The sequence below is a fragment of the Bufo bufo genome, chromosome 4 (genome assembly GCF_905171765.1).
Source record: "Bufo bufo chromosome 4, aBufBuf1.1, whole genome shotgun sequence".
In the NCBI taxonomy this organism is placed as follows: domain Eukaryota; kingdom Metazoa; phylum Chordata; class Amphibia; order Anura; family Bufonidae; genus Bufo; species Bufo bufo.
Genome location: NC_053392.1, coordinates 452,993,440 through 453,007,025, shown reverse-complemented (window position 1 = coordinate 453,007,025; position 13,586 = coordinate 452,993,440). Strand labels below are relative to the sequence as shown.

The following is a 13,586-nucleotide window of genomic DNA, read 5'->3' as shown; positions in this document are numbered from 1 at the left end:
CGTACCTGGATTGTATTGTGCTACATACTTTGCATAGTTTAGGAATACACGAAAACAAAAATTCTACATTATATATACATATATCAACAAGCTAATGAAGAAGACTTGAAATATAACCCTCAGTATTACCAAAATCCAGCTACCTTCTACATTTTTACAATTACTAGGACTGGATGACTGGACTGGACTGCTTATTGTCACAGTCATCATTCAACACATTAGAAACTGTCTCTATACAATGTGTAATTTCCTCTAGGGGTGACTCTGACTGAATGCAAGGCAATAGGTAGACACTCCACCCCAGGAAATTGTGTATCCTCCATACACTTCTAAGTTTATAATCTCAGGGTGCCATTTAAACGTTCCACCCTGCCACTACTTTGTGAGTGCTAGGGCACATGGGTTGCCATGATCTTTTTCATGAGTTCACCAGTGAAATGTATGCCCCTATCACTTTTTATGGTTTCTGGGGTCCCATATCTACAGACAAATTAACATAAACCTTTTGACCGTGGTTTTAGCAGTTGCCTTGGCCAGCGGCCAGTCTTCAGGCTATCCTGAGAACAAGTCTGTCTACACAGACCAGAACATACTAAGTACCCACCTTAGGTATCTGTATGTAGTAATATTTAAAATGCATAGATAAGCATTATAGGATACAAGATGCAATCTATTGACTGAAAAAAAGGGAAACATTTTTAAAAATATAAAATTTCAAATTATTCCACCCTTTCCCCAGAATAAAAAAAATCTAAACAATATAGAAGTAAACCTCATGGACAATGCTGCATCCGAAAATGTGCATACTATTATAAAAAAATTCAAATTTTTTTTTTTATCCCATACAGCAAATGGCGGAATGGAAAAAATACATTAAAATGGCAGAGTTCCCATTTTTTGCCACTTTACCATACAGAAAAATGAATAAAAAGTCATACGCACCCCAGAATGGTATCAATAAAAACTACAGACTGTTTCACAATAAATGAGCTTTCACACAGCACCATAAACATAACTATTAAAAAGCTATGGGTGTCAGAATATGGCGATGAAAAGATTTTTTTTTTTTTAAGTTTTTCTGTTTTTTCAGTATTAAAACACAAGAAAAACTGTATAAATGTGATATCGCCGTAATCATACTGGAGAATAAAGGCAACATGTCAGTTTTGCCGCATATGGGAAAACTGTAAAAACAAACAACCCATAAAACTGTGGCAGAATTAGCAGTTAGTTTTTTTTTGGTTTTTTTTTTCAATTCCGCCCCATTTGGAATTTTTTTTTCCAGCTTCCCACTACATTGTATGCAATAGTAAATGGTGTCATTAAATAGTAAAACTTGTCCCAAAAAACAATCCCTTAAAACGGCTATATAAATGGAAAAATAAAAAACGGAAAATCGCCAGGGGCTCAAGGGGTTAAAGTGTACCTTTTAAGTCAAAACATCTGAATTATCTTTTATCACACTTTTTTTAAAATATATATATAAATGTATATTGTTATTTACAGGAGGTACCCACAAAGGCGTCCCCTTATGTTGACAGTGCTCTCAAGCCACTGTGCCAACTTCAGCAGGAGTATGGAAATACAGTAAAAGAAGTAACCAGACAAGAATGGCTGAAAGGAGCCCTCTCAGAATGTACACACAAGTGAGTAGACTAATACACACAATAATTGTAAGACAAGAGTGTCTGAACAAGTACTGGACCTTATGTGAGATTTAAATGAAGATTTGAATTTCATGTCAATATTCTTGTATGCTCTAGTTGTATTGTCTAAAATGGGGGTGCCCAATTGTTACTTTATTCTTATTGTATGAGAACTGCTCTACCGGATTATATAAAATCTGCTGGTGCTTGCCTGAATGATCTCTCACAGTAACTGATTGCCAGAACAGACTGACATAGGCATGGAGAGTTGTATCCCTGCAGCTGACACCTAGTTTGGGCACAGTCTCTGGTTTCTTGTCACGTTTTGACAGGACTGAGGAGACATATAGAATGTCAACAAAATGTACCAACAGCACCAAATTCTGTACGGATAAGCAGAGTCAGTCCACAATCCCCATAAAAGGTTAGTACAAGTAGAATGTAACTTTTGGGCAGAGTGCATCATTGCTGTTTCACCATGGAATGCGCAGGTCAGCCAATAGGGTTGCATCAAAATACTAATACTGTTTTAATACTTTGAACTTTTTGGTTCAGTAGTGACATTGCCTGTACCGTATTTGTGCAACTTAACAGGTCGGACTGAGAGAACATAGCTAGTAAGTATGTGCTTCTTGTTGCACGGCATGTTCTGATTAGCAGCTTCTCGCTTGCTGCTCTTCTTTTCTATCAATGGCCGCACACTGCTCCTGTTTGCCAGCCTTATCACAGTGGGAAGGGAGGAACACTATCCTCCTTTCTCCACTGCCACCAGTGATCATGTAGATGCAGGCTGAGGGGAGTGTCAGGAAGGGAGGTGAATGGTGTAATGTGCGAGCCTTGACACAGAGGGTTCTAATTCTTTCTGATCACATCACACTGCCTTATGCCTACATGGATGTGTTGCTTGCACCCTTCAATCGGAGTTTAGAACAGTGCTGGAATTAATCTCACTTCTGGTTAAGTACAAGTAATTTTTGCTTCTCCTGTGAACTATATGTAGGAACTTTGGTTCAGCGGGGAGCCTTTTTCAGCAATTTTACCACTCCCAGTGGAAGGTCTGGTCTTTTCCTGCGCTAAACAGGGCTTTATAACTGGGGGTGGTCAGCGACAAAATGCTTTACCACAATAATCCATTCTGTGACCGCAAGTAGGGTGGTACAAAGTACCTGCAACAGTTTTCACAGCAAGAAACAGAGGAATAAATCTTGTTTGTGATTCCAAAATTAATGCAGATGGTCCAGAAATGGTGGTAGCAATGTACTCACTCTTTGGCTCCCTGGGGCTGTGAAGTGATGGGAAGGGAGACCCTTTTACCTTCGGGGCACACTCTGGTTCTGGTGGTAGTGGAGGTGCCCTTGATGTAAATAGGTTTTGGGGGAAAGGCAGCCCATCCTGTTTAAGGGCTGGCAATGCAGCATTATGGTTATGCAGAGAGCAGTGCGGCACAATGGTGAGGTGGGGTTTGATGCATCAAGTCCGCTGCACTTTACTGAGGCAGTTCAATAGATGGTTCGGGCATGCACTGATCACATCAAGAGCAGTCTTTACAGTTGGCATATGCAATTTTGCAAAGCTGTGTATGGGAGGCAGTGCGCACAGTAAAAGTTGCCTCTAAGCATCTTTCTTATAATCTGCACAATCGTCCCAAATTGACCAAGGGGTGCAATTTGTCTCACTTTCACTATGTTGGTATCTCCAGCTAAATACAGTCTCTCAGCAGATGGCCAGTCAGTTTTTTTTTAGTATGATGAGGAACTTGAAGCATATTGATCCCACCAACATGCATGGAAGTCTGTGACCTCAATGTAAGTTGCCTTCTCTGACAGATGCTCGGCACTTTCCTTCTTATGGCCAATGTACATTCTGTAGGACCCTGTAACTTTCCCTCAAGGGCTCACACATATGCAATCATCTTGCTGCTTTTAACCCACATAGTAAAGAGTTTCCATGTTAAATTATACTTCTTGCTGCTGCCTTACAGCTGACACACAACTATACTACTTCCCCCTAGAGCAAGATGTGGTGCCAGTCCATGCCTAATAACTTGGCAGGGAGCTCACTCCCTCCCCAGACACAGATTATGGGACTTGTGGTTCATAAAGTAGTCATATTAACCCCTTGCAGTGGAGCACTGCAATAACATAGCCGGCCTGGTGGCCTTCAGAAGGCCCCCAGCTGTCATGAAAACTACTCTGCACCCTGCAGTTGCATTTTTGGGGTGCAGTTTGGAGGACAGTGGTAGCTCTCTCCCTCTGTCTAACCACTCAGATAATGTAATTGCTATTGACTGTGACATATCTCCGATCTCTGCAGTGAGAGTAGGGTTCCAGCTGTATACTACTATCTAAGAGTGAGACATTGTAAACTTTGATTTATCTGGTGCAGTTTAAAGCTGTCTGTCGGGGGTCAGCAACCTCCGACACTCCAACTGTTTTGAAACTACAACTCCAAACATGCTTAATTCACTTCTGTGGAAGGTCATAGAACAGCTAAGCAAGTGTGCATGCTGGGAATGTAACCAGAGTTTACCGGTCTATGTCATCATATTACCAGTAGATTTGCCAACCTGATTTTTGTTTCTGGACAATCGATCTAAAAAGCAGACAACTATTTTTAAATTGCACATTGGAAAACCTATGGACACCTTTGGGGGCATTTTTATTTTATTTTCTCAAATTTTTGTCTAAAAATCATTTTTCAATTGATCTTTATTAAAAATTGTCAACAGTCTTCCTCTAAAGCTTTTACCTTCAGTGCATTTGCAGACTGTTGCTTCCCCCTTCTCAGTTGATCTACTCTGTTGGGTTGATCTAAAGCCTTTGTCTCTGAACCCATTACTTATTTAAGCTAAATTCTTATCAAACTGGGATATAGATCTAATTGTCAGAGCTGGTCTCTGACAGATTCACTCAAAAGGGGAAGCAGAAGCTGATTGCAAAGTGCTCTGAACGTGAAAGCTGTGTTTGAAAATTGTTGAAAATTTTTAACAAACTAAATATATTTTTAGCCCAAAATGAGTAGAATGCATTAACATAGTTTATATGGTAAAAAAAAAGCATAGCTCCATCTAGTTCAGTCTTAAAGTTGATTCAGAGGAAGGCGAAAAAAATAAACCCATGAGGTGGAAGGTGGAAGTGTTCCTCATTTTAAAGGGAAAAAATTCCTTCCCAACTACAATCAGGCAATCAGAATAACTCCCTGGATCAATGACCTCCCCAGAAATCTTGTTAACTATAACCTGTAATGTTATCACACTCAGAAAATCCATCCAGGCCTCTCTTGAACTCTTTTCGCGAGTTCACCATCACCCCCTCTTCCGGCAGAGAGTTCCATAGTGGTAAACAAATGCCCCTAATGGTGTTCATAGTCTTTAATGAACCATAAGGATCAGCAGCAGACTGTGAATTTAAAGTAGTCCTAGTAAAAAAAAAAATGGCTCCATGTTTTAGGAGGGACCAATATGAGTAAAAGGGGTCAACTCAAGTAGGTGAGGCCAGCAATGCCGTAGATGGACAGTATATTGTTCTACATTTTGATATTTTGGTTCTGAACCAATTATGCACCACAATGCTCTACAATCTACTGCCCTAGCAGGACCAACTACCGCAGTGCGACACAGTATACTGCCCCAGCAGCACAGAATACCTCCCCAGTAACTGCCCTTCTGTGGTGGCCAACACCAGCTGCAGGCTCTGTCGTCTTCCTCCTCCTACACTTGGCTCTAGTTAAGATATGGAGGAGGCGGCATAGGAGGTGAGATGCAGGACATGGCATGAGCCAACTGTACCAACAGCATACTGCTTTCAGCTCTACCAAATATAACAGGACTACATACCTCTTACATCCAGTTACTTCTCCTTTAATCTAGATGTTCTTTCCTCATCTTCTCCATTTGGAGCAGACCACCATAATGACTTCTTTTAGTCACGTCTCATCACTTTTGGGTTTGTTACATCTTAGATTCCTCACCTTTCCATGATTCTCCTCACCATCTCAATACAAACTCCCCATTCTGGTGCCCCAACTGTATCTTCCTGTTGCCACCCCAATACTGTTCCAGCTGTGCACCGCAGTGCCCCTAAACTAACTGCAGAATTTTTTTTTGCCTCCAGCTATAATAATGCTCCTATAGTGCCCCAAGTAATGTCTCCTATTGTGTCCCTGTATTAATAATGCACCCTATAGTTCCTCCAGCAATAATACCCCCTATTGAGTGTGCCTTAATAATAATGCCCCCAATAATCAAACTGAAAAACTGACATTCAAGAATGAAACCCTTAATCACGCTATTATTATGGTATATCTCAAAACGGGCATGATCCTTTATTAAAGATACCTTTTAAATGTGAGTGATCAAGTGCTATAAACACACAAAAAAATAGAAAAAATATATAATAATAAAGAAAAGGTCCTATATGATATAGGATAATAGTGGATATCAAATATGGGTCGGAGGAGCCAATATTGGGAATGGAATAATCTCTCCCTGATAAACCCTATATAGTCCTCAGCCCAGGGATGCCCCCAGAAGGTAGGGGCTCCCTGTCCTCGTTCCTATCCTAAGCCACCCTAACAACACCCTACAAGTCAGTATTGTATGTGTAACGTAGCGTAATAGTTCCTGCACCCCAACGCGCTTCTCCCAATGCAAGGGTTCATCAGGGAGTAATAAAGGGAAAAAGATCTTATATAAGATACAAGAAATAACTTAGATGTAAGGAGCTTAATATGATATTCAAGTACTTGCCCCCAGTAATGTCTGCCCAGGGGATGTTCAGAAAATACAGACCCATACACACAATATTTGCGATTGCTTAGAAATGGTGGTAATAAATAGTCAGTGTGACGAGTCAGTACTTACATTTGACAGAGAGGGGGCTGGCATGCTCATCTATTGGTGCAGCAGTCGAACGGCGCCAGTACTAAGGCTTAAAGGGTTTCTGTCATGAGAAATAATGTTATGTGGCTGACTGACATTAGCGATGTGCTAATGTCAGCAGTACATAACAGTATGTTTTATAACTCCCTGCCTGCTGCCGTTCTCTTAAAATAAAGACTTTTAAAATATACTAATGAGCCTCTAGGTGCTATAAGGGCGTTGCTTCAGCACCTAGAGGCTCGATCTACACACCCTTTTGGCACGCCCAGGTCCAGTTGATGGACTTTCAAGTTCTCCTCAGTGTCCCATAAATACCAGGCATGCGCCATCTCGTTTAGTATTCGGCGCAGTGAGTGAAGGACGCACTTCTGCTGCCGGCTTCCTTTCTTTGGCGCAGGTCTAGTGAGAGAGCCTGCAGCAGGAGCGCGTCCTTCACTCACTGCGTCTGCGCCAAATATTAAACGAGACAGCGCAGGCACGGGATTTACGGGACACTGAGGTGAACTCAAGAGTCAATCAACTGGACCTGGGCATACCAAAGGGTGCGTAGACCGAGCCTCTAGATGCTGAAGCAACGCCCTCATAGCACCTAGAGGCTCATTGGCGTATTTTAAAAGTCTTTATTTTAAGAGAATGGCGGCAGGGAATTATAAAGCATACTGTTATGTACTGCTGACAGTAGCACATGGCTAATGTCAGTCAGCTACATAACGTTCTTTCTCATGACAGAAACCCTTTAAATGCTAGCGTCGCATGGAGTTTCCACCCGCCAGAGTTATAACTTCTGGTCTAGGTGGAACGCATCCGTCACTTCCTGTATGTGGAGTGCATCGGCCCTGGCGAAATGGAACGCACAGGCCGAATAGCACTCACACTAACACAAGAAGATAGAGGGGGCAGCTGAATGATCTTTTACTACTGCTGCTACTACTACTGACACATCTAAAAGATAATTATATATAAATGTGATGAAATTAAATTTGGTGTGGCAGTAGATAAGTGCTGCTAATACATAAAGATAATAGTGCCCACATTAATTAGCCGCTGATGCCCTCTGACCAGATCTTATGCCAAAGAGGACACAATGGGTACTAAGTAAAGATACTTCAAGGCCCCGAACCAAAAGCAGGCAAATGTAGATATAGTGGCAAACCTTACCACTAAATATTATTCTGTTGCTTCTCCCATCAGTGACTAGCTACAAGTATAATATGAATACCGGAAACTAAGGCGAAGAGAAAAATAACCAACCAACCAAAAAGTTAAAGTTATCTGTCAAATGAAGCACGTGCACGTTAATCTCTCGTTCAAACCTCCAGGAGACTGCGACCAAAAGCAGTAGATCCATTCAGATTCCTTCTGAAGGATCCTTCGGTCCCAGTCCCCCTTTCTAGGAGGAAATGGTATTATTTCAAGTGCTGAAAACTTGAGAACATGAGGATCACCATTGTGAAAATCAACTATGTTATTTTTCTTGTTAATATCGTCAATATGTTCGCAGATCCTGTGTTTTAAGTTCTCTAAAGGTATTGCATATGTAATCCTTAGGGCAAGTACATTGGCAAATATATATACCACGCCTTTACTTTTGCAATTAATAAAATCTTTAATGACATAGTTGCGTTTGCCCACCGCAAAAAAAAAGGGACTTGGTTGGATAGAAAACTGTGTGGCATGTTTCGTTGTGGATCCTGCAAAGCATTTAGTTTGGTATGTACTGCCAAAACAATAAATTGTTCCGTGACTAAACGCAACTATGTCATCAAAGATTTCATTAATTGCAAAAGTAAAGGCGTGGTATATATTTGCCAATGTACTTTCCCTAAGGCTAAGTTCACACGAACGTGTGTCATCTGTGGCAAAATACACGGCCACAGTTCCGTGTGAATTCCGCATCACGGATGCGGACCCATTCACTTGAATGGGTCCGCAAATCCGGAATCGCGGAACGGCCGCACGGAACAGGACCCCTCGGAAGCACTACGGAGTGCCTCCGTGGGGTTACGTCCCGTACTTCCGTTCCGCTAAAAGATAGGACTTGTTCTATCTTTTAGCGGAACGGCCGGATCGCGGACCCATTAAAGTGAATGGGTCCGCGATCCGATGCGGCTGACCTACGGCCGGCGATCGTGCATTGCGGCCCGCTATTTGCGGGCCGCAGCACAGGCACGGGTCACACACGTTCGTGTGAACTCGGCCTAAGGATTACACAGGCAAGACCTTTAGAGAACTTAGACGCTGGATCTACGAACATGTTAATGTTATGAACAAGAAAAATAATATGCCGGTAGCTAATCACAGTTGATTTTCACAATGGTGATCCTTATGCTCTCAAGTTTTCAGCACTTGAAATAATACTGTTCGCTCCTAGAAAAGGGGACTGGGACCGAAAGATCCTTCAGAAGGAATCTGAATGGATCTACCACTTTTGGTCCCAGAGAGATTAACGTTCACATGCTTCATTTGTCAGATTACTTTTTGGTTGGTTCGGGTTATTTTTCTCTTTGCCTTAGTTTACGGTATTCATATTATACTTGTAGCTGGTCATTGGGAGACGCATCAGAATAATATTTAGTGGTAAGGTTTGCCACAATATCTATATTTGCTATTTTTTGGTTGGGGCCTTGAAGTATCTTTACTTGGTACCCATTGTCTCCTCTTTGGTATAAGATCTGGTCAGAAGGCATAAGTGGCTAATCACTTAATGTGGGCACTATTATCTTTATGTATTACCAGCAGTTCTTACCTACTTCCACACCAAATTAAATTTTATCACATTTATATATAATTATCTTTTAGATGTGTCAGTAGTAGTAGATCATTCAGCTGCCCCCTTTATCATCTTGTGTTAGTGTGAGCGCTATTCCGCCTGTGCGTTCCATTTCACCAGCGCCGATGCGCTCCACATACAGCAAGTGGACGGGTGTGTTCCACCTAGACCGGAAATTATAACTCCGGCGGGCGGAAACTCCATGCAGTGCCAGAATTTAAGCCTTAGTACTGGCGCCATTCCACTGCTGCACCACTCTGTGTTAATAGAGGAGCATGCCAGCCCCCTCACTGCCAAATGGAAGTGCTGACTTGTCACACTGACTATTTATTACCACCATTTCTAAGAAATTGCAAATATTGTGTGTATGGGTCTGTATTTTCTTGTGGGTATCTTGGTCTTTTCTGAATATCACCTGGGCAGACATTAGTGGGGGCAAGTACCGTACTTGAATATAATTTGAAAGGGGTTCTCCAGATATAAAAAAAATTAAAATACTTAAATATTATTTTATAATAAATATGTTAACAAATACCTTTTCATTACTCAGAATTAGGGATAGACCGATATTGATTTTTTAGAACCGATAATGATAACCCGTGAACTTTCAGGCTGATAGCCGATAACTTATACCGATATTCTGTGCATTTTCATTTTTTTTAAAAAATAAAATAAAATTCTGTTACGGTGAAAAGCACATTATTTTTTTTAAAATATTTTAATAGTTTAGACTTTTAAGACGTGGCAATATGTGATATGTTCATTGTTTATATATTTTATATGTAAAATTGGGAAAGGGGGTGATTTATACTTAATATTTTGATGTTTTTTGTTTTTTTACTTTTTATTTAATAACTATTTCCCCCCTTAGGGGCTAGAACCTGAGATCTTTTAATCCCATGTCCTATTCACCCTAATAGAGCTCTATTATGGTGAATAGGACTTTACACTCTCCCTGCTGCCCTGTGCATAGTACACAGCAGCAGGGAGATTAGGATGGCAGCCAGAGCTTCAGTAGCGTCCTGGCTGCCATGGTAACAGATCGGAGCCCCAAGATTACACTGCTGGGGCTCCGATCAGAAGCTGTCACTGCCACCAATGAAGAGGAGGGGAGGGGACCCTGTGGTCACTGCCACCAATGATTTTAATATTGTGGGTGGGGGAGGGCGCACTGCGCCACCAATATTTTTAATACTGGGGGGTGGGGGAGGGCGCACTGCGCCACCAATATTTTTAATACTGGGGGGTGGAGGGAGGGAGCACTGTGCCACCAATGTTTTTAAGATTGGGGGGTGGGGGAGGGCTCACTGTGCCACCAATGTTTTTAATATTGGGGGTGGGGGGCGCACTGCGCCACCAATGTTTTTAATATTGGGGGTGGGAGGCGCACTGCGCCACCAATGATTTTAATACTAAGGGTTGGGGGGAGGGCGCACTGTGCCACCAATGTTTTTAATATTGGGGGGTGGGGGGGGAGGGCGCACTGTGCCACCAACGATGATTAACGTTTAATACAGGAGGCGAGTGTGTTAGCGTAGAATCACATAGATGGCACCCTCCCTCTGACAGGGAGCTGCGATCAGCGGCAGCAGTTCACAATGGTGATCCTCATGCTCTCAAGTTTTCAGCACTTGAAATAATACAGTTCGCTTCTAGAAAAGGGGACTGGGACCAAAGGATCCTTCAGAAGGAATCTGAATGGATCTACCGCTTTTGGTCCCAGTCTCCTGGAGGTTTGAACGAGGGGTTAACTGCTGCTGATCGCAGCTTTCTGTCATATAGGCTGGGCACCGCCTCCTGTATTTGTATTAGACGTTAACTTTCATTGGTGGCGCAGTGCGCCCGACCCTCCTCCTCCCGTCTCTGTTCATTGGCAGCGCCGCACAGGGGAAATGGAGAGGGCGACCCCTCCCCTGTGCTGCTTAGGGAACATGAACATGCTGACATGTTCTGTGATAGCGCGGTGGACGCATTATCTGCAAGGTAGGATGGCGATACCGATAACTTTGAAAATCATGAATATCGGCCAATAATATCGGTAACTCTGATAATCGGTTGATCCCTACTTAGAATGGCTTGTTTAGTCTAGGGAACAATCATTAGGAGAAATAAAATGGCAGCCGTCCTATCAGTACACACAAAACCTGTTCTAAATCCACAAGAGGACAAGTTACTTCACCACAATGAGCCATAGTTCTGCCTCATCCTCCTCTCTGCTTGTGAGGAATCATGATCCTGAATACAGGTGAATCTCTGTGGAAATGTTAATGATGAGGAGACATGAGAGGAGGGTGAGGTGTGGCTAATGAGCAGCAGCACTTGTTTACAGTCTCCATTTCCACAGCCCCACATTACCACAGTCTGTCCTGTCCGTCCTCTCTGTACTTCATGTCTCCTCATGAACTAAATTCCCCAGAGATTCAGCTTAAGTTCTTATCTGTATTCAGGCTCATACTCCCTGACAAGTAGAGATGAGGAGGAGGCAGCTCTTTACCTCAGTGTTGTAAAGTAACTTGTCCTCATGTGTGATCAGGACAGGTTTTGTGTGAACTAATGAGACATCGGCCATTTTGTTTCCCCTGATGATTGCTCCCCAGACAAAACGAGCCATTATAAATAATAGGTATTTGAGAATATATTTATAATAAAGAAATATTTATTTTCATTTTCTTAATTCCCGGAGAACCCCTTTAACCACCTCAGCCCCCCTAGCTTAAACACCCTTAATGACCAGGCCACTTTTTACACTTCTGCACTACACTACTTTTACCGTTTATTGCTCGGTCATGGAACTTGCCACCCAAATGAATTTTACCTCCTTTTCTTCTCACTAATAGAGCTTTCATTTGCTGACATTTTTACTTTTATTGTTATTAATCGAAATTTAACTAAATTTTTGCAAAAAAATTAAATTTTTCACTTTCAGTTGTAAAATTTTTCAAAAAAAAACGACATCCATATATAAATTTTTCTCTAAATTTATTGCTCTACATGTCTTTAATAAAAAATAAAAATGTTTGGGGAAAAAAAAAATGGTTTGGGTAAAAGTTATAGCGTTTACAAACTATGGTAAAAAAATGTGAATTTCCGCTTTTTGAAGCAGCTCTGACTTTCTGAGCACCTGTCATGTTTCCTGAGGTTCTACAATGCCCAGACAGTAGAAAAACCCAACAAATGACCCCATTTCGGAAAGTAGACACCCTAAGGTATTCGCTGATGGGCATAGTGAGTTCATAGAACTTTTTATTTTTTGTCACAAGTTAGCGGAAAATGATGATTTTTTTTATTTATTTTTTTTCCTTACAAAGTCTCATATTCCACTAACTTGTGACAAAAAATAAAAACTTCCATGAACTCACTATGCCCATCACGAAATACCTTGGGGTTTCTTCTTTTCAAAATGGGGTCACTTGTGGGGTAGTTATACTGCCCTGGCATTCTAGGGGCCCTAATGTGTGGTAAGTAATTTGAAATCAAAATGTGTAAAAAATGACCTGTGAAATCCTAAAGGTGCTCTTTGGAATGTGGGCCCCTTTGCCCACCTAGGCTGCAAAAAAGTGTTACACATCTGGTATTGCCGTACTCAGGAGAAGTTGGAATGTGTTTTGGGGTGTCATTTTACATATACCCATGCTGGGTGAGAGAAATATCTCGGCAAAAGACAACTTTTCCCATTTTTTTTATACAAAGTTGGCATTTGACCAAGATATTTATCTCACCCAGCATTGGTATATGTAAAATGACACCCAAAAACACATTCCCCAACTAATCCTGAGTATGGTGATACCAGATGTGTGACACTTTTTTGCAGCCTAGATGCGCAAAGGGGCCCACATTCCTTTTAGGAGGGCATTTTTAGACATTTGGATCCCAGACTTCTTCTCACGCTTTAGGGCCCCTAAAATGCCAGGGCAGTATAAATACCCCACATGTGACCCCATTTTGGAAAGAAGACACCCCAAGGTATTCAATGAGGGGCATGGCTAGTTCATCGAAAAAAAAAAATTTTGCCACAAGTTATACGGAAATTGATTTATTTTTTTTTTTTCTCAGAAAGTCTCCCTTTCCGCTAACTTGGGACAAAAATTTCAATCATTCATGGACTCAATATGCCCCTCAGTGAATACCTTGGGGTGTCTTCTTTCCAAAATGGGGTCATTTGTGGGGTGTTTGTACTGCCCTGGCATTTGAGGGTCTCCGCAATCATTACATATATGGCCAGCATTAGGAGTTTCTGCTATTCTCCTTATATTGAGCATACGGGTAATGAGATATTTTTTTTTCCGTTCAG

The 13,586-nt window shown here is 41.7% G+C and overlaps 1 protein-coding gene across 3 annotated transcripts in view; it reads left to right on the top strand.

The window, feature by feature from the left end:
* Nucleotides 1-13,586, top strand: part of COG2 (component of oligomeric golgi complex 2) — a 329,606-nt gene that overhangs the window by 243,501 nt on the left and 72,519 nt on the right. For all 3 annotated transcript variants that reach the window (XM_040429435.1, XM_040429434.1, XM_040429436.1), the window contains one exon: nucleotides 1,507-1,646. In XM_040429435.1, the coding sequence (XP_040285369.1) occupies nucleotides 1,507-1,646 (140 nt within the window). The remainder of the gene's footprint in view (nucleotides 1-1,506; nucleotides 1,647-13,586) is intronic.